This window comes from Leptinotarsa decemlineata, unplaced genomic scaffold, assembly GCF_025532065.1.
Source record: "Leptinotarsa decemlineata unplaced genomic scaffold, Ldec_3_MD MMD2_tig00002082_RagTag_RagTag, whole genome shotgun sequence".
In the NCBI taxonomy this organism is placed as follows: Eukaryota; Metazoa; Arthropoda; class Insecta; order Coleoptera; family Chrysomelidae; genus Leptinotarsa; species Leptinotarsa decemlineata.
Genome location: NW_027412573.1, coordinates 6,984,503 through 7,007,327, shown reverse-complemented (window position 1 = coordinate 7,007,327; position 22,825 = coordinate 6,984,503). Strand labels below are relative to the sequence as shown.

The 22,825-nt window shown below is 34.5% G+C and overlaps 2 protein-coding genes across 3 annotated transcripts in view; one reads left to right on the top strand and one right to left on the bottom strand.

Moving 5' to 3' along the window:
* The window catches only part of hiw (MYC binding protein highwire), a 216,379-nt gene that overhangs the window by 76,411 nt on the left and 117,143 nt on the right, over positions 1 to 22,825 (top strand). The window lies entirely within an intron of this gene.
* The window catches only part of LOC111510876 (uncharacterized), a 65,717-nt gene continuing 45,732 nt past the window's right edge, over positions 2,841 to 22,825 (bottom strand). The window contains exons 2-5 of the mRNA XM_074176915.1: positions 18,079 to 18,330; positions 10,243 to 10,413; positions 7,937 to 8,229; positions 2,841 to 6,345 (exon numbers count right to left, since the gene is read on the bottom strand). Of these exons, the coding sequence (XP_074033016.1) occupies positions 5,058 to 6,345; positions 7,937 to 8,229; positions 10,243 to 10,413; positions 18,079 to 18,330 (2,004 nt within the window). The 3' untranslated portion in view covers positions 2,841 to 5,057. The remainder of the gene's footprint in view (positions 6,346 to 7,936; positions 8,230 to 10,242; positions 10,414 to 18,078; positions 18,331 to 22,825) is intronic.

The window sequence follows — 22,825 nt, the reverse complement described above, 5'->3', positions numbered from 1 at the left end:
ATTCAATAGGAGAATTCGTAACCGATGAAAAAATTACCATCATTCGTAATTGTTCAATGATCTAACTAGGTACTTATTTTTTGATATATTTGCATAACGCAAATAACTCCTATGGAAAGTTTGAACGTTGAAAAATACTGCCAATCAAGAAATAGTTTTTCTGAAGATTACATTTTTGTTGACTATTGAATCATCCGGATGATTCAAAAATGAAAGGATCTTATGTAGACACCATAAGTGAATTATTAAAAGTGTTAATGACATGAATCAAAAATATAAATATGTATAAATGAAAAGAAAATTTCAAAGGAACTCAAGTAAACAAAAACATTTGTTAGCATTACGAAGTTGAGGTGAATATATTTCTGAAATTTTATTGTAGGTGAACTGTTTGAAAAAATAAGGTGAAGGTTTTTAATATTTACATCACAACAAGAAAACATCATTTCATCAGTTCGGACTTCAATTGTCTAATATAATATAAATTGACTTGAAAACCCTGAAAAAACAATTAAGAAATTATTAAGATTAACCGAAAATAACAATTTTATTAAACAAAAATCTGAAATTACAAAGAATTAACATACAAGCAACAACAAAACAATCAGAAAGTGAAATATTAATGAAAGCTGAAAAAAAAATTAAAAATTATTAACAAAAATGTTATCATCCGAATATGATAGTGGATACTAACAAACGTGACATAACTTGGTTTAAATCTTTTCATTTTTGCTATTAATAATTTTTAATTTTTGTTTTTCAGCTTTCATTAATATTTCAATTTCTATTTGTTTGGTTGTTGCTTGTATGTTAATTCTTTGTAATTTCAGTTTTTTGTTCAATAAAATTGTTGCTTTCGGTTATTCTTATTAATTTCTTAATTGTTTTTTCAGGGTTATCAAATCAATTTACATTATATTAGACAATGATAGTCCGAACCGATGAAATACACCACGAAACAAACATTGTCAACCACCTTCAAACAAAGAAAACATCATTTGGTTTAAAGATATTTTAGGTGGAATTGAAACTGTTTCATCAAAAACATATTCAAAAGATAAAAATGGGTTCTTCCTTTAGTCGTCCTCCTACAAACGATAACCCTCTGAAGACAGAACTTATATAAGCTAAGGATTATCAAGATCTTACATTTCAACGTGCAGTCTTAGCACAAGTCTTTCGATATTTATTGCTACAAAACTCACAGAATTTTTTTTCTCATCAAACAGTTTTATTGAAAGTAATATAAATTATGAAATAACAACAAAAATTAATTAGCGCTCCGGGGCGACTTTATTTATTCCAGTGGCGCATTTACTTTTTCAGCTGCAGAAAAAACCGGTAGCACCACATTATCTGAAGATCTTGATCCGCTAATGTCCTCTCTTCCATAGAATAAAATGTAAGGTGTCTCCAGAGGCTCCAATGAATATGTTTTGGATTTCTATGCATTCTTACAAGTGTGATGTGTTTTTGAAGGCAGTATATTTGTACCTACTCAATTATAGAGTGATTATCGTCATCAGTCATATCATTTTGTTTCAGTTTCATCAGATGCCAACGATTCTTTTAACTGAATGATTTTCTTAAAAAAACTATTTTCGTCAGATGAACATCTTGATGGGAAAGAAATGTTTTGGCTTTCTACTTCTTCATCTTTATACAAAAAATGGAGGAAGTAATCAATTTCAAAATAAACTCATTACAAAGATGTGTAGATCATGCAAAGAAGTAACATTCAGACACGAACTGGACGAAAAAACCCTCTTGAAACAACTACTTTCATTTACCATTGAATTACAAGAAAAAAATACCTCTTTTATATACTACTACACTACATGGGCTGAGAAGTCTCGGAACTAACACATAGATGTCGCTAGTTTTATTGCATTCACCGCTTTTTCAGTTAGTTCTAACCTTCAAAAGAAAGCTGTTGAGATTGCATATTCTTCTCATAAGTTTGTGAGTGCACAACCTTTTCCTCCGTGTAATTCAACAAATGTTGTTGATAGGGCTTTTTCTTCCAGTTTCTGTCTGGGAGATACTTCTCTTGCATAATCTGCACATCTTTAATTTGAAATCAATTCCTTTATTCCACATTTTTGTGCTATAAAGATGGAGAAGTAGAAAGCCAAAACCATCCTTTCCCAAAAATCATCTCTCCTCAAAATATACCTACCCTTTTCAATTGAAACATCTTGATAATCTTATATCTTAATAGTAAACTACCTAGACCGATTTAGAATTTTGTAAAACATTACCATCGTTGATTCAAGATTTTATTTTATTTTCTTATTCAATTTGTGAATTTTTCTTTAAAAATTTCAGCTCATCAGAAAATGTCAACTTTTATTATTCAATTGATCAAGTGTAAAACTTGAGGATTTATTCTTAGGAACACCTAAGGTGATGTATGTTTTTCCGAGACGTTTCGAACAGGAGTTTTTAGTTTAATTTATATGTGTTGGCATTACTAAAATTTGATTCAATTCAATACATATTTTACTACAATATCTCAATAACTTGTTCATCAAAATATGTGAAAATTTTCGGTAATACACTGTTCCAATTAGATAGCTGAAAATGTTCTTTGTTTTACCAGTGCTTTCATTCCAGCTATTTTCATTCCATATATATTTTCTTGCATATTTCTCCAATACATAATTTTTATTCAAAATGACATAGGAGCTTTGACACGTCAGTAATGCAATCTTGATCATTTAGGCGAGCAAGGGTGACACCCATTCCATTCTTCTCGCTAATTCATCCACAAAGGAATACCCAAGCCTGCAGTGATTATAGACTGGCCCGCCCATCGTTTGAAAGAAATAAAACAACTCTTGTAATACAGCTATTTTACTATGAAAAAAATTACAATATTCATTTCGATTAAAATACAAAATATACAACTAATATAAAAAGTTCAAGGTAATTAAAACTGTACATTATCACAGTAAGGCAAGACACACCTTGCAGATATTGATTAAAATGGCAATTATTAACTACTTAGCTCGGGGAAATATAAAATGAAGTTGCCTATACAGTGAAGTGGGATTTGATTTTTCTTGAAGTGAGTTCACTTGAACTAGGAATTTTTGTTCTTGTTTTTTTAGAGCAACAATTTGAATAATGTACCGTACCATACATTCACTTTCTGTTTGTTATTAATCTCTAAAGAAACAATGAGTTGCACGATGTCGTGCAATATTCCAGTGCAAGATACTTCTTTTCAATTATGTGGCGTATCTATTGATCTAATAATTCGCACAGATCAAAACTTGTTAAATTTTTTCACAATGAAAATATTACTTGCACATTGTATGCTCTCTGCAGTTGGCAAAACATCAACTGAATATTTTACTGAATATGCGGTAAGCATTACTGTCAATGCTGGATTTGGGCTTTAAAGGTAATGTATGCCACAGAACACGTAATGTTCTTCGATCTTCGATTCAAAAATGAAATTATCAAACCACATGACAAAAAAGACTTCAGCTGTTATCTGCTGAAAGTATAACTCCCCTCCCTCTCTCTCTCTCAGTATAAAATTCCATCTTTTCATTATTCAGTCGCTGTCCACTTTGAACGATGATCCTCAGAAGAATTAGAGTAAAGAATAATCTTTCAGTATGTTATTCACTACGAAAAAGCTACTGTGATAGTGAAACGTGTCGTGATATTTTTCAAAATAAAGTTTGTGAAGATCAAATCATTAAGTGTAGTTTGTGATATGAGAAAGGAAAGATAGGGGACAGGCACCAAAGAGATGTTTATGAAATCACAACGATATTAAAAGAATGCAGATTTAAAAAATCCACGCAGGTCTGTACAGAGAAAGGACTAGGGAAAGATATCCCACAGTTCCTTCACTAAAATATACAGTGAAGTACATTAATGCATTTTCTACGCCAAACGAATATTATGTTTGAATTAAAGCTACTCTACAAATAAATTTTCTATTGAAGAAAGAATGAATTTTTCAGGTTGAGGTAGTTCTTTGACGACCTCCCATAGAGAATGAAACAAAATTAATACCTTTCAGAATACAGCAGTGAGACAATATTAGAAGTATAAGAAATGTAAGGTAGAGGAAAAGTCAATATTGTCTGAATGACAAGGACCGTGTTACATGCTTTCATTGAATACATGTTTGGAGAATATCTAAAAATTTTTTTTTTGGTGACGTTTTCTAGGGAAGAAGGGTTCCATTTGTATTTTGGCTGAGAGTGAAACTCTTGTCTTTCTATTCATTGAATCCTAGAAATCTTCAGCTAGATACCTTACAATCCTGACTCATAATTTAATAAAAACTGGTTTTGGAGTATGAAAATGTGAATCTTTTGGCTTTCTCAAATGGATTTCAGATCTTAGGATTATGACAGAATACTGCATGTTATGAACCAATACACCATCATTACCTCCATGAGATGGAAAAGAAACATAAGATTTTTTAAAAGAAGATTCATTATACTCCAACTGAGCCATAGATAATTATTAGAGCTGAAGCTTTTCGAATGACTTGCAGGTGATATTTCAAATTGTTGTCTAGGGGTAGCTAATCGTTATAATATTAATAGTGAGAATATTTGATACGCAAATAATAGTTGGACCATATGCGTTGATGCAAAACTCGCATTGCAAAACCAATGTACATGCGCAAATTCGATTGTGTGTATTACAAAACTGATATATCTGGCACCGCATGAGGTTCATTCACTGATTTTGATTTTGTGTAATGCGTGTTATGCAAACTTGTTCGTTTTTAGGACGAGGTGAACATTTCAGTTTCTGATCTTGGTTTAGGAGGCTAGATTGTTATTGGGTTACCAATTTCGCCAAAATATGCTCATGTGCAAATTGATCTCACCACTCACTTCTAAACTTACATTGCTGAAATTGACCAATAAATCTGAACCATGTATTTCCAAACTGTAATTTTTACTCTCGCAAGCATGCCTCAGCTTTGCATCACATGTATGGGACGATATACACCGATAGCTGAATTTAACGTGAACCCACTTTTCATCTTAAGTATTTTCATTTATTCAATCACCCCTCTAAAACTTTGTTGACGGTCCAGCCTCTATATCGAACGCCTCTTTAGGCGTACTAGGCAACGGCCTCGAACCAGTGGACCCGTTTGATTTCATAGTGTCTTTACTGTCTCGCCTTTCGGTTCGTTCACCCCCGTCCTTTAAAAAATCGTACAAATTAGATATAGGCTTGGCATCCGACGGTTCGGAATACACTCCCATCATGGACACCTTAGCTTTGCTTGACTCCCCATCGTCGGCTTGCTGATTCACTTTCTCCTCTATCAACCTGAGGATGCTTCTCGGACCGTTCGCGACCTCCTTATCCTCCTCGTACGGTGGTGGAGGGATCTGCAAGTTGAGATTACCGAGTTCCTCGTAGAGATGCGCTTCCTCCTCTTGCCGATTGTTGTTCTCGTAGCCATCGTCTACGATGAACATGTCGTAGAGCCGCTCGATCATCTCGGCGGCTTCTTGGTGCGTGTTGGGATCGTCCAAACGCACAGACAGCACCTGTAGAAACTCCATGGTCAGATCTTCGGGGATTTTCAGCCGCTCATTGTTGTCGTCCAGAGTAACGATGGTGCCTTCGTCGTCGTTGCTTAATTCGTTGTTGGCGTAGTGCATGTTACGGAAGTAGCCGTTTTCTTTCAGCCACCGGCCCCCGCGCACCAGCAAGATTATGAAGGTGACGAGGATGGCAAGAATGAACAGGCTCACCACCGTTATCATGAATATCAGCCAGCTCTGCTTAGCCGAATCGTCCTCTGGCAGGAATATCTTGCTCGTGGTGTCCACGACCCTTGTCTTGCCTTCGTAGGGTTCGCAAACGGTGAAGTTGACGCAGGTTTTCTCGGTGAAGTTTTGTATGTTGATGATCCCCACGGGCAGCGAGAAACACCTCGATAAGAATTCGTCGACAGGACAGAAGCTGGTGTCCATGACCAGTTTCACTTTCTGCGAGTTGTTTGTGATGCTCTCCACCCATTCGTCGATGGAACAGTTGCAGGACTGGTTGAAAAAGTTGTCGTCGAAGATGATAAACTTGTCGTCGAGTTGAGATAGGAAAGAGAGGGCGCCTTCGTCGGTAGTGTATATTTCGTTGCCTTTGAAGGAGAGTTTTTCGTTTTCCGGTCCGGCAGATGCTTCTACGAAGTTGGGGTAAAGGCGTTTGATGATGTTGTCGTCTATGTTTATTTTGTTCCAGTTGTTGAAGACGGTGCCGCGGGTGTTGAAGTTGAATATTTGGTTTCCTATTATTTCGACTTTGGCGACCGTGGTCATTATGGCTCTTGGCTCGATATCTGTGATTCTGAAATGATAATGAATAAATTAATTAAAAAAAAATGTTTTTTAGAGTTAATTTATGAGTTAAGCATGCCATTCCCCTTGCAAAGAGGCTATTTATGGGATTGACAGAAGACAACCACGAATATCTAAACGAGGCTTCCAAAAGCTGTTCGTTGCTTTCAATACTAGGCAACTAGTTGAAACCAAATAACAAAAAATCTATGACTCAACATCATGCACTCAACATGCTATTAGTGGTGCTAGGCTGGACCATTTATATGCATTGTTGGATTCAACTGTTCTTAAGATCATACCAGCTATGACAGGTTGAAACAAGCATGTTTGGTGTTGAATCATGAATGCTTTGTTATTGGGTCCTGGTTCCAAAACATAGAGTCTCTAAGAAGTCATGAATCAAAACAAAAAGAAGGCGATAATATGGGTCACTTGCAATCTCAAAGTGATAATCCATTTTTATAGCATTTTTGTGTTTTTGCCGAAAAATGGTCCATTTTATTGGTGAGAAGCTGTCGGTATTTTGTACCACATAATATATCATGTAAGAAAGGTCATTTATGAATAATCTTTATATAAAAAAAAATGCAGAGCAAACATACTAGATAATGAAATTTCATTTGAAAAAAAGAACTCTATTAGGTTCAGCTTCTCCATTTTTTTGAAACTGCATTTCTCAAATTCAATCCTTTTTTTCATGAAGAAATTCTGACCCATAAGACTAGAATCTGGAGAACCAAACCAGTAAAACACTTCTCTAAAAAAAAATGTCTCAAGAGTTCATGCGATGTTTTAGGACATCAAGGTATCTGTCTTGTGATGTTTGAATCTCCAATCAGGCAAAACATTTAAAGGTGTTCAGGTCTATACAAATAATGTTCCAGCAGATGGCTGTTTTCTGGATAGAATCTAGTAGCTTCAAGGAAAATCGAATCTAAGTTTTATAAGACATCTTATGTTACTGAGTGTCTTCAAATTATGTTCCAAGTTTTGAGAAGTTGATTTGGTGTTCTAGCAACGTGGTTGTACCAAGACACATCAGTATCCAATTTGATGAACAATAAATCAAACTTCGCAGCTAGAGGAATTGTGTACCTTGATATTTTCTGGTTGCTACGTGTACCTTCTGGGAGAAAATTCATGCTTGAAGTTTTCAGCATGAAATTCTACTTGTTAATATCAACACAAGTTGAAATTTCCTCCAAATCTCCATTAAGAAGTGAAACTTATTGTTGGCAAAGATGTGCACTGACATCTGATGTTCAGGCATATACATGGAAAGAAGAGACAAGTAATGTTAGGTGTCCTAAAACATCGAGTGTCTATAATAGAGTGTATAATATAGAGAAAAATAGGTACAATATCAATCTTGTGGAGACAAACAAGCATCATGTGTTATTTGAAACTGAAGGAGACTGAATAATTGTATGCAAAAAAAGCTTTAAGTGAGCTAAGGTTATCCAGAATTATTTTCACTTCTAGGAACTAATTGTGGAGCCCCTTTTCCAATAATTCGAACGAACAGAAATTGAAATCGGTATTTATATTTTCTTATTTGGTTTTTAAATTATTGTTACTAACAATCTATGTAGACTTACATGGAATGGCTCAACGTGAAATTCCCGACCGCAGCCATAATTGACCTGGTCTGTAGCTTGGATATGTTACATTTGCTGATTTTGAAGTCGCATATCAAGGTTCTGCCCGTGAAGGCTCCTTCATGAATTCGATTCAAAACCGTACCGACGATGGATATGGAGGATATTTCGGCAGCTTTGAAGGCGTCCGTGTGTATGTCTCCGATGACGGAATTGTGGAACGAAACGCTTGCAAGCGGTTTCAGGAACACTTCTCGAGGTATTTCTGGTATGGTTACGTTGTCGAAGATGATCTGAAACATTGGAGCGTATATGTTAGATATTGAACTGACTTCAACAGATAAATTATTAGTTAAATTTTAAGAAAAATGTTTTGTATTGTGCCATTTCTGGAGATTGGCGGGAGAAACGTAAGAAATCTGATAGTAACAAAAAATACTTGAAAAAATCGAATAAGCTCTTCTTTCATCAACATCCACACACAGGTAGGTTCTGCTCATATTGCAACTCATACATAATAGGAAATTAAAATATTACATAGTTTATCCATGTAGAATTATTTATTTTTGATGGTAATCCTTTTATTTTACCAGGAGAGTATATATCAGTATTCTATGGTGAAAAAAAAACTATGAAATCTTACAGAAATATCAAAATGTTTCCTTCCAACACCTAGTCATGGGTAAACAAACACTTAGATATTAAAAAACAAAATGTAAAATAATAAAAAATATAGCACAAACAAACCATTTCACAAAAGACTAACAATATCGTAAATCTACAACAAGAATTCTAACTTCCATACCAAGATTAACAACTAACATTCTCTTCTTATACAGTCCATTTATTTAATGTTCCCCCCCTTTTATTTTTTGAACGGGTCAACTCAAAAAATTGAAATTTGGGATAGTGAAATTAATGCATGAATATTTTATTTTGAAGTGGAATTGACAGATGAAACTTTCAAGATGGCGACTGGATGCCATCTGGGAAAAAAATCAAGTGGAAAGGGGGGTCTTGTGACACTCTTTTTGAAGCTCCTGACAAATGCTTCACAACCCTAGAATATAATGTCAATATCTTCAACTACTACAAAATGGCGGAACTTTTAATAATTGCCTGAATAAAGTATTCATGCATTAATTTCATCAACCCAAATTTCAATTTTTTGAGTTGACCTGTTCAAAAAATAAAAGGGAGGGGAATTAAAGAAATGCACTGTAGATTTAAGTTCAAAGAATTCATTTTGGAAATTGTCAGATGTGAGGAACTTCCAAAGAAAGGAGGGAAGCAATTTCATAAAGATTGTGAAGTAGAAAGCCAAAACCATTCTTTACCAAAAAATCATTTAAAGTATTGTACAATATTTGTTTTCAGTTTTATTTTTTTGAGATTGCCTGAATATATTGTTGAATGGTTGTTTTGGACACTATTTTTAAAGGCAGATTTGGATGTTTCAGTTAATTTTAGATCAAATGAATCATGGCACATAATCTGAATTCTAACGGGTTAATTAGTTAGCTTAATTTTTAACTAATACAAGTTAATCCTAATAATTTACTATACACTTCATAATTTCATAAAGAAAATTTAAGTTAATGGTACAAAATAATGAATATACATTTTGATTATGCGCTGTTTGCGATGAATTATCATCTGTAATGAGACTTCCAATAACTTCATTATGACATTTCGTAAGTATTAAATTTTCATGGTTGGAAATTTTCAAGAGATTTTCAGAATACTCACAAACCACTATCAAATGAACAAAAATCGTGGGATTTTTTTTGTATTTGTATTTGAATTTTTATAATTGACGGATCATATTCACCAGATTTACAAAAAAAACTGGGAAAGTGAAAATGATACCTTTGACATGTATGACCTTCAGAAAAAGATAGTGAAGTTCTTAATGATACCCTCATTATTTCTAGAGAGGAATATGTAACATCCAAGAATAAAACTTTATTACTGGTTAATGTTTTTCCAATATACATATACAAAGAACTAACTTTAACATTATCTCATAAGAGTGTTTGATATCTAGAAATTGATTCTATTTTTCCGCACATGTTCCATTGCTAGAAATTATTTTCATATCACCAACACTGTTCAAAATTTCCTTTAAGAAATTATATGGAGGGTGACCAAATAAAAGACATAACCATAACCTCCTTGAAGGCCCCCCTCTTTATTACACAGACGTAAAGGGTCAAAATTTATTTTTTGTATGTTCATATTCAATGTCTGCTGAGACATTGCAAATATCTTTTTGAAGTGGTATCACAGTAGATGAGTATACTTACAACCGCAACAGGTCCAAGCCTTCCGATATGTCCTTGGTTTTTGAAGTCGAATGATTTTTCTTGCAGCCTCATTTTTTTCACGTTCTTAAACGTGCCGTTGTAAAGCTTGCTGAAGGCTGCCTGCTCTATATTTATGTATAGTATATCGAATATTTCCGTGGAGACTGGGCACTGAAAAAAATGTAGTTCTTTTTATTAAAAATCAATATTTTGGATTTGCTGAAAACACCTTACAAATTCATATAACAATGTATCAGATTAATCGGAGTAGGTATATTAGTTGACACTTCAGGTTGGTCAAACGGAATTAACCTTTTTCCAGAGAAAAAAAGACCATAGGAATAATTCAAATTTGCAACCGATATTTTGGCAGAGAGCACGAGTTCAATCACAAGTATGAAGTGTTACGTCTGAATTGAGAATTCTGAAAATTTAGTGAAAGACCAAATAAAATTGTCTACTTCCCCTTTGTTGAATGTTTCTAATGTTTTCTAATGTGGAAATTGGGAACTACATAGTTGATACGTAAACTCAGATGATTTTCATCTATTACATGTCTATTTGAATTGCTTTGTAAAGTTTCTTTTATAATGTTTTATTTTTTTATTGGTTTATACGTAAACTTGGCTGACATTATTAGTCAACAGATGATTCAAATCATTAAAGTATATGAAGCAGTAATAGCTTTTAGTTATTATGAACACGCCTGTTCAGTGAAACAAGTGTTGCGGTTTTGTAAATTGTTCAATACAACTCTCACGAGTGTTACTTGAATAATTTGTTAATTTCACAGTAAATGTCGCTTCCCAGACAAGTCAAAATATATGTAAGGAAATTAATCTATCATCAAAAACAAACATTCTTGCACTCACTAATAGTGCAAAAGAGGGTGCTGCAAACAGCTTCATCGGACCAGAACCTGTCATTAGCATCGTTTTAGGCTTTGCCAAACAAACATTGAACACCTGGATGGCAAGAAGATTTATGGACTTCTGGCAGAATCTTCCAGGATTGGCTCCAAGGTGTTTATTCACCCTTGAGAGCTTGATATCAAACAGTTGTTGGACTACAGTAGGGATGAACTACGATGTTCTAACAGGCCTTCTTACAGGTCACTGTCATTTGAATCATCATATGCAGAGACTCGGACTGTCGAAAGACAGTGGTTGGAAAATGATGAAACAACAGAGCATATACTTTGTGCCTGCCCCGCTGGGGACCGAATCAGGTTCACCAGAGTGGTTCTCTTCCCATATAACCTGAAAGACCACTCACCATACAAACTAATCGGCTTCGTTAAGAAGCCGGTTTCATTTGGTCGAGTGTGAATAGGTATGAGCCACAATAAACCCTTGCGGGTTGCAGTGGAGGGTCGAATAGCGGGCTGACTTTATCTTAGAATTATTTACTCAAATTCGATTTTAACAATATTATCAGAAAGCGTTAGTTGATTCTTTCAAAACACTGACTTTTTCATTCTTCAATCAATGTCACATACGAATAAATTATATTGTAATATTACATTGCCCACTTTCAATGATTCAGGCCAAACCCATTTAAGGCTCGAACGAGATATTGAATCATCGAATATTCAGTCTTGCAAAATCAATAACTGCAATTTGGTATTCTTTGTCGGTAGGCTCATAGAGTTAATGACTATACGGCTGAACACGTTGCTCATACATAATGTACAGAAAGTCATTAATTACATATTGCCGATAACGGTGCAAAGTTATACTCGGTGTAACAGAATGTTAATCGATCACTTTTTTCAACTTGAATATTACGAAAGTGTCATTCAACTAGTTGCTAATCCAGAAACTGACCTTGTGGAACGATGTAGACTACTTTTAAGATTATTTTTCTCAAAAACTACAATGCTCTTCACCGGAAGAATATTTTTTAATTGATACACTGTTTTGCTTATTTGAAGTTCGTCTCAGCGTGTTTAGAGTTTGCCTAGATGGGGCGATTTACGCGCGATTCAAGTAGCGCGTGTTGGTTCGCGCGATTGTGAGTCGTTCTATCCAAATACACTCGTTATGCGCGAGCCGGTTTTGATTGACATGCGGAAGAAGTTGTCATCGTTTCTCAAATTTGGATACAGGGTTGAAATAAACTGTGAGACAGTCTTTAAATTTGTTGCTCCATATACCATATAACCCCTCTTCTTTTGCCATCGACGATAAGCAAGCCACATTACAACGCACATTTTGAATACTGACCTGAAATTCATGAACGGGCGGAAACAAGAAACGACTCTAACTAATGTTCCGTAAGCTTAATATTCAAGTCTTTTTTTTAATTTAATGAGAAATTTACAGTTGGTATTGTTTGAAATACTACTACTTCGCTTTTTTGATTCAGAGGAAATGATGTCCGAATTTAGTACCGTAACATTCACAGGCGTAAAAGAGGTTGCACTTCCATTAATCCAATATCTAGGGGGTGATCATCATTATATTATAATTGAAAAACTCTACTAAAACAAAAAAATAAAAATAAATTTGTTAAAAATTCGACAAACAATTTCCATACGATCCCAGACGCTGAGCAAGCTCATTAACATTTTTTTTAGTTTTGAATGCCTTGTACAGAGTTAATGATTATATTTAATGTAAGTGTATGTAAGGTGTGTGCATGCGTATCCATGTGTGTTTCTAATTTGAGTGTAGTAGTTTATAGATAGATAGATAGATAGAAGTTTACTAATCAGACACCAAATAACCATTGAATTGACAAGTCAAAATACCATAGTTGCATTTTGCTTATTGCTAAAATGAAATATAAAAATGATTAATGTCAGTAAAATATAAGAATACTTATATAAAACTATCCAATAGAATTAAAATCGTCAATAGGACTCTGACACCACATTGTGGTGTCAGAGTCCATACATTCAGGGGCAGAAAATATTTCAGTTTAGATTCGAATCTGAACAGGTTCGACTGGTTTTTCAATTCATGGGGTAATAAATTGTAGAAATTCGCGCCTGCATATTTTGGGGATTTTTTGTAATTGTTGTATGTGGCTAAATTCATTTTTTTGCGAGTTTGGTAGTTGTGAAAATTTGAATTTTGTTTTTTTGTGAATGTAGGTGTGAATCAGAAGATTGTATGAATAAATACTCGTGAAAGTAAGTTTTTTCTTTTTGAAGATATTTCTGCAGGATTCTCGATGGCCCAAATGGAACATCAGGCGAATTATCCTGTGCTAAAAAGACTCTGGTACTATCGGTGGCCAAACCATAAGCTACAATGTTATAACTTACAGTCGAGTAAACCAACCAACACAGAAATTATACCCTCCGCATCAAGGCAACTTATCAAATTTTTTTGTTGCAAAATAGTGTTCATTCAATTTGGAGCAGATGATAATCTTCGTGCAACCGTTAAAAACCTTCAGATACAATATAAGGATAACGGGAGTTTCGCAGAGCATTACTTGCTCTCACGCTTCGATCTGGTCATTAGTTTTCGACGAAATCAGCCCCTCTGATCTGTTCTTGGAGACGAGTACCTCTACAGTCTTAACTTTCTCAATGTTGAGCGGCTGAGGAAAGACTGAGTATTATCAGTAATGTGATACCCGACACTATATATATGCTCCAGTTTAGTTGCCTCCCAAAGATGTCGCTTATCGGTGTACTGGCAAAGTTGGTCCTTCTGGTTAGATATCCATTATTTTTTGATCCTATCAATTTCCACTCATCACTTGAATTATTGCCCTTAGCAGAGTCAACAGGAGGTTTTCCATTTCTGATGTAACATGCAACCAACTCCATTAACCTCAACATTTGATCATCGAAACGATTCAAGAGAAACCCTGGAAAATCTTCCGCATCTTGTTGTCTCTCCTCGATCCAGTTTGTCCCCATACTATGCTATAAATTCACGTCGTACCGAATGGGGTTCCCATGTTGTCAATAACTGCTTGGTCGTTCTTGGAATTTGTATCCACCCTTCTGTCTTTCGTCCTAATGTTGGAAGGTGAGTAGTCAAACTGCCTTTAATTTGAATTCCAATTTTTTTTCTTTGTTTTGGTTTGTTAAAAAATGTAATACTTATATTAGTTTTGACTTTTATTCATACATATTCAAATATGACTTTTATAATGTAAACAATTTATATGAAACAATAGTTAGTATGTTATGTTTCCCTTTTAAAATATATTATTATAACCTTATGTTGACGTTTTAAACATCTGATAAATTCGTGGTACCCTACCAACGACAACAAACTTTCCTAAAGCTCAAGCAAGGTTTTCGATACCGGTTATCCTAGCCTCAAAAGAGTACAGTAAAGATCAGTGTACACGTAGCAGTGAAAGCAGGTATAAAATGAAAAAATAATTTAACCGTTCTGCCCATGACCGAATCAACACCGATATAACTTAAGCCCCAGTCGAGAGATAATATCGATTAAGATTTTTTGTTACTTTTACCAATGCCCAATCCGTTACCCAGCCTCATATTTGAACTGGAAATGCGTTTTGAAAAAAGAAAAAATAATTGAAAGTTACTCAGCGTATGAATAAACTTGTAGATTAGGTACTAGATCCGATTAAACGTGTTCTCTTGTCTTTAATTTACTGTTGTGAAACCAGTGGCGGTGAATACTTTTTCTACCTTACATGGAAAATGATTACAATATTGAATATAATGATGTTGGTTACGAATTTGAATATAGTTGCTCAGAGATCCTGGATAAAACGAAGAGAATACTGAAAGACGTTATTTTTTACTAAAAAATACCATTCATGTAAGAACATGTATGGTTTATGATTTACAGCGATATTTTAAGCTCATTATGAGTGTTCTAACTTCATTATGATCAATAGCTTTCCAAATTGAATTCAAGGCCAAGCTTTTACTAATCTTTCTTCATTGACCCTCTTAAATTTGATTGGATTCAGATACGAACTTCGTGGAGGACGATTAGGTATTGCGGTGCTAAACCTGAGTCTGAAGTCTAAACCAATATCTGAGCCGAGAATTATAACATGTGATTTGTGGATTGCTTATACCTATGTACAACTCCCTTGTTAAAGGACAATCGAATATTCAAAATCATATCTTCACCAACGTCTATACTGATCTCTCCTAAATCATGAACGAGACTCCGACAGAACTGAATATCCAAAAATCTTGAGCGTCTGATCAAGCAATAATGTCAAGAGTTACGTACAGCGCCATCTGCCCGCGAATAGATCAAGAAATATCAAGGTTATGTACAGCGTCATCTGTCCGCGAATAGATCAAGCAATAATGCCGATAATTCTGTCAATACAGATCCCGAGCTTAAAAGTTACAAACAAACAAGCATACATACAAACAAACATATATATACACATAAATACATAAATACAGGTGAAGCTAATATAAAGCGTGTAAAAAAGATTTTAGTGCGACTGTAGACGATACTGTGGAACTTTGTGCTATAGTTCTAGGTGTTTCCTAAAATAATTTTTCACGAAATGATGATAGGATACAAGCAAGGGGCTATAAATCAAATCCTTCATTTTTCTGTTTTACAATTTTATAAGTAATTGTATTGAGAATAGTCAGTAAGAGGTAAATTACAAACTAATACAAATTGCAGACTACTACACTCTAACTATCTAGACACACGAAAACGCATGGATATTAATGAGAATTTGTGCAGCTCTATAAGAATATTTCAAAAGAGACAAAGCACGTTTTGGAATATTTTAAAACAAACTGTTTTTCAGTGGAAAATCAGGAGCAGGATAAAATCATGTGATACAGGGTTAACCTATCTGTGTCGCGACAAAAATATCTATTCTCAATAGAAAATGAGTGAAATGAAGGTTTTGTGTATAATGAGCTGTTATTACTTGCATTGGTTTTAGAAATAAACTAAAATACATATTAACCTGGTTCAACACAATAAAAATCATTTTAATCTGTCTAATATGCCGCAATGGCAGAGATTATAGTGATTCCCCAGATTTTCTGGGTCTTTTTTACGAATAAACAACGACAATTTTATTTTGAAGAAGTGACATCAAATATCGTATACTGAATTTGTAGATGCCGTTCTTGATTTGGTTAAGTGGTTGTTGGTAAATTTTTTGTTTATAAAAATAGGTCAAGGTCATTTCGGAAACCGATAATGCAGTTTACTCAGTCATTAACAAATCAGCACAGCAGGCAATGCAGCCATCTGTTAAATTTAAAGAAGTTCTGATGTCATTCCACAGAATACACAAACAAAATAACTGAATGTTATCGATAAATGTAAAAAAACTTGGCAGAAACCAGTGAAAATAGGGTTAATGCTATTATAAATATACAGTGAATGTGTTTTGATTGGGCACTTCTAAGTATTCATTTGTTTTTTATTGTTTTTTGGATAGTAGAATTCTGCTGAGGATAATATGTTTATGCAATGTAGTGTGTTATAATTTAAAAATATATAAAGCTGCTGATAGATTTTTGAGTTTAACTATAACACTATTCTTCAAATATACTGAAATGTTCAATTCATATCTAATTATGTTATTATGAGTTAGTGAAATCATCATTATTCTAAATAGACCTTGAACTTTCACAATCATCAATTTTTTATTGAATGTCAATGTCATTATATGTAAATATTGTTTTTTTTTTGACCTGCGACATGCATTTTTTCAGTACAGAAATTATAATATTCGTTTCAATATTTTTTCGATTTGGAATGAATGAACTAGAAATTAAAAAAAAGTATTTCAATTACAATTACAATTACAACTGTTCGTAATTATTTAAGAGTAACTGAAATTGTAATTTTCACCGAACTTCCCACAAAATCTCTATACAGTTTTGAAACTAGCAATGAGCTATAACTTTGTGTAAATATATCGCAAAAACGTTTTTATATTCTGGATGATCCTGATCGTCGACTTTTGTCGAGTTTTGTGAGGTGTTCAGCAAGAAATTGACCAATCCCAAACCTATTATACAATTGCATGTTTTTCAGACGAAAGTTCTTTCATGTTGAATGGTGAAGTGAATATACATAATTGTCATTACTGGAGCGATGTGAATCCTCATTTGGTGATGGAAACACATTCACAAATTTCACATTCTGGGCCGGCATTCTTGGTAATCATATTGTTGGATCATTCTTCATTGAAGGTATTTTCATTGGAGACACATACTCAAATCTATTACAAGACTATTACAAGAATGAAATAACATTCCAACAGGTTGGTGTACCCCCACATTTTTATGTTCGGGTGAGAATGTTTTTGGACGAACGTTTTCCAATACATTTGATCGGCAGAAGGGGTCCAGTGGAGTGGCCAGCTAGATCACCTGATCTCAAACCGATGTAGTTCTTTCTGTAGGAACACCTGAAGTTGAAAGTGTACTCCACTAAGCCTACAAATCTAGAAGACCTGCGACAGATAATTGTTCGAGAATGCCGATTGCTAACTCCGGACATCTTGAATAATGTACGGAACGCTTTCGAGAGTAAACTGTATAATTGTATGGAACTAGGTGAAGGTCATTTTGAACAATTTTTCCGTTAATTGTGTCTACAATGATATTATTTGTTGTTGATTTCCTCATTAAAATGAACGACAGCGAATTTTCAGTTTTTTCTTAAATAGAACGTTCAACATTTAGTTTCTCAAAAACAAATAAACCAATTTCGAAAAAAATTACAGAAGTAATATAGAACCAAAAGACTTTTCACATGATGTATCACTCGACCCCCCCATGACATTGAAAAAAATAGGAGGGTAGTTGCTGACCGCAGTAAATGAATTGAGTTGTTAATTTTACGAGTGACTACGAAACCCAAATAGATGTAACAATATTTCACTCACCTGTACATATTCAAATGCCCCAGTCCTAATTACAATTTCATCACAGTTCCTTATTTGAATTAGTAGACTAGAAGAGTTAATGTTATAAAAAGATTTTTTCTCCATCACAATTTTGCCAGCTCGTTTTATTTCTATCAACGTCAGTCCTGGCAGGGCGTTAAACGTTTTGGCCGCGAAAATTATCTCTTCGCCGCCGGTGATATATATTTCCAAAGCCTCCTTTGGAATGGTCGTTTCCTCAAAGTTCACCAACTGAAACAAAAAATTAAATGAAATATAGAAAATTCTGTGGGTATTGAAGTTAAAAAAATGCTTGGGAAAGCAAAAATTGTGTTTTTCAATGTTTGCGATGTCAAAAAACACAGCAGTTATTTGTTATTTCAAACTATAGCACAAAAATCTTCAATGTAGTTTCCTAAAAGACAGTTCAAAATTCTAGGCATTTTTCTGCATAGTTCTTATAATTCAATTGTTAGTATGAGACAGTCTGGAATCAAACTTCCGTACCGCTAACTCGGATCTGTTTCCATAATAATCTTGTTTTTTTACAAAATAGTGTGTGAAATTTATAAATGCGTTCTACAGGGTGTTCCTTAAACACATGCTAACATTTAAGGAGGTAATTCTTAGACCCATTTTAAGAAAAAACTTCCTATGGACGTATGTCCTAAACACCTTAACTTTTGAGATGCAGGGTGGCAAAGTTTTCAAAAATAATCAGTTTTTTAATAATAACTGAGATAATTTTGTAGACATCTTTGGCATATTTGGTACATATGTTCCATGCCTCAAGGCGCATTTTCTGATGTACACAAATTTGTATTTTTTCAAACAGTGACATCCCTACGGGTTTCGCATTGAATATTTTTGGGGAAAAAGTACTACGCCAATGCTTTCTTTTCAAAATAAAATCATTTTTAAAATCCTCATTTATTTTTGAGAAAATTTGATCTCCTGGTATTTCTTTGTCCGACGCATGATTTTCACTCAAAAAAATAAAAATCGACAGAAAGCAAATTAAGAAATTAGATCAACTCTAAAATGAATGAGAATCTGAAAATTGCTTCATAACGCATTACCAATTCCCTAATAATATTTGAAAACATAATCTGCAAAAAAATAAATTTTTCACAAAAACAAATTTTATTTTATTTTGTGACAGTAAGTCTAAACGAATAGCACAAATTTGTTAATTAGTAATAATACCAAAACTGATTAAAAAAATTGTTGGAAGTGACTACCTGCACTTAGTATGCATGCTTCCGCCCTTCTACGCATGGAATTACGAACCCGTTCAAATATTCCCGGCATATTTCGTATAGTTTCTCACGAGGCAACTATTCGCTCTCTTAAATCTTCTAAAGTATTAACGGGAGTTTTATACACAAGAGTTTTAAGGTGACCCCATACAAAAAATCTAAACTGTTGAGATCAGGGGATCTTGCTGGCCATTGCTGAGGTCCTCCGTGACCTATCCAACGATTAGGATAAACTGTATTTAAATGGTTTCGGACAATTACACTGAAATGAGCAGGGGCGCCATCGTGCATGTACCATATTCGATTCCTTAACGCAAGTGGCACATCTTCCAATAACCCAGGTAAGTCTTCTTCGAGAAAGTGTAAATAAGAACGACCATCAAGGCGTCCTGGTAGAAAAAATGGGCCTATTAGATGATCACCTATAATTCCTGCCCATACATTAACCGAAAATTGGTGTTGGAAATGGGTTTCGGTTATTGCATGGGGATTTTCTTCAGCCCACACATGATTGTTATGGAAATTTTGAATGGCATTCCGAGAAAAATTTGCTTCGTCTGTGAACAAAATTTGTGTCTCAAACTGCGGATTTAGTGCAATACTTTGTAGATACCACTGACTGAAGTTCACACGCTGTGGAAAATCTCTGGGGAGTAATGCCTGCACTCTTGAAATATGGTATGGGTATAACAAAAAATCAACCAAAATACGCCAAACAATTTGATGACAAATATCCAGAGTTCTAGCGATCTTCCTCGTACTCGTCTCAGGATGTTCCTCAATTTCTTGCAGCATCGCTTCCTCAATTTCAGGAGTTCTTACTACACGAGGTCTACCTTCCGGAGTCCCTTTCTTGAAACTACCAGTTTCCCCAAGTCGACGATGAATATTTGATAAGGTTCGGCTATCTGGTAAGGCACGATTAGGATATCTTTCCTGATAAATGCGTCTGGCTTCTGTTGCATTACCATCGGCAAGGCCATATAAGTAATGCATTTGCGCCATTTCGGCATTAGTATAATTTACCATATTTACTGATATTCAGAAAAACAGCGGACTACCAAAATAACTTCAATAACACTTCAAAATCAATCAAAACGCGCTGTGACAGTTTTTAACACCAACACCTTACTTTAAACCAACATCAATATTAGCTACTGACGTTTGTACATGCTTTTTTCTGCTTTTAATCTTTAAAAGAAATCACATATCGACAAACTCCATATTTCCAAGAGGTGCAGTAAATAAATTCTGCTACACGTCATTTATTCCAGGATAACTAAATTTATGTTTTCAAAAATTATTAAGCGGTGCTGCGTTATGACGTAATATTAATTGAGAACAGTGCATCTGACAACAAACAAATACCTTTTAGATCCTCAATTATTTTGCAACAAATCTGATCTCTTAGTTTGCTTTCAGTCGATGCACGATACCGCATCAGATTTTTAAGGAATTTATCATTAAGTAAAGCGATTTTTAATTTTTTGAGCGAAAACCATGCGTCGGACAAAGAAAACCCAGCAAATCAAATGTGCTCAAAAATGTATGGAGATTTTAAAAATAATTTTTAATTCAAGATAAAGCAGTGGCGTAGTATTTTTTTCGCCAAAAATATACATTTCAAAACTCGTACGTACGCCACTGGCAGAGAAAATTAAGAAAATTGTACATCAGAAAATGCGCCTTGAGGCATGGAACATATGTACCAAATATGCCAAAGATGTCTACAAAATTATCTCAGTTATTATTAAAAAACTGATTATTTTTGAAAACTTTGCCACCCTGTATCTCAAAAGTTAAGGCGTTTAGGACATACGTCCATAGGACGTTTTTTCCTTAAAATGGGTCTAAGAATTACCTCCTTAAATATTAGCATGTGTTTAAGGAACACCCTGTATATCTAACTATGTATATTGAGAGCGCAAAATAGCATATGAATCTATTTAAATTAAAACACTATTTCCTTGCTGAGGTCCAAAGCCAGAAAACATTTGAAGACATTATTGAATCGATCGAAACGCAATCAATTTCAAGTTTAAAACCAAGAACATATAATTTCTCATGCGAGTGTGTAGAATATTTTTCAACGACAAAACACAAGCACTAGAGGAAAATCCTTGAGGGGCTCTCAGAGCGGTGTCTGTGCGAAAGTAGCGATTCACATTGGATTTGAATCGCTAGATATTGAATCTGTTTGGAAAAACGCTCACAGAAAGTGTATTCCACATAAACGCAGTTCTCTAGATGAAAGAGTTCTTCAACAGTTAAGTTCGAGATGTACTGAGTTGAACCTCAAAATGATGAGCAGCCACAGCCCGTCGCGTATTTCTGATATGTGCCGCTCTTGGTGGAATCAAATGTGCCAAGTCACTTGAATACTTTCCCTGAAAGTATCTATAGAAGAGAGACAAATCTCCAACCTTTTTTCGATGTTCCAGGCTATCAAGGTTTCAGGTGATGTTCGGGTCTCCAATCAGGCGGATGGTGGTTTTCTGGATGGAATCCTGCAACTTCAGGGTATGTTTAGAGGCAGGGCTCCATACATGAGAACAATACCCCAAAAGAAGGTCTGATCTGGGCTTTATAAAGCATCAGAAGTTGCTGTGGTGTGTACAGTTTTCTGGTTCGGAACCGTGTTCCAAGCTTTTGAGAAGCAGCCTTTGCAATTCCAGCGACATGATTGTGCCAAGGCATATTTGTGTCCATTTTAACCTCCAAAAAACTTATCGAAGCAGAAAGCGGAATTATCTGACCTGACATTATTATATCCGATTCGGAAACATTTATCTTCTTGGAAAAAACCGATCCCTGGGTTTTTGTGGCATTGAATTGAACTTGGTTACTTTCGCCCCATCACTTCTAGATCCTCATTAAGATATGCAACCTACTGCTGCATATCTTAATGAGCCTCCGTAGCCGTTCACTTGGAAGTTTCCCACAGTTTTTTGTTCAATGATGGAGAAGTAGAAATCAAAAAAGCTTTTTGTTCAAAAGAATAATCTTTTCTAGCAAAGTGTTATTAAAAAAAAAGCTGATGAGGTGATAAGCCAATTGTCTTGTCCCGAAATTTCGAAGTACACCATTGAGGATGGTGTCATGTCATGTCATGTGAGTGTAATTTTTTATCAAAACTCTTTCGTTACCATGAATAAGATGTATTTCACTAGTTCGGACTTCCATTGTCTACTATAAAAATGGTTTGAAATCCCTGAAACAACTAAAAAAGAAGAACTAACGTGACTTGGAATCTCTCAACTTTTTATTTTTATTTTCTTTTTTCATTTCTTCATTTTTATTTATTCAATTGTTTTATTTTTACTTGTATTTTATTTCACTATTTTTTCATTTCGGGTTTATTTTGATTAACATAATTGTTATTTTCAGCTATTCATTTTCAATTCTTCTTTTTTAGTTGTTTCAGGGATTTCAAATCATTTTATATAGTAGACAATGGAAGTCCGATTCATGGGAAAGCTACTCAATGT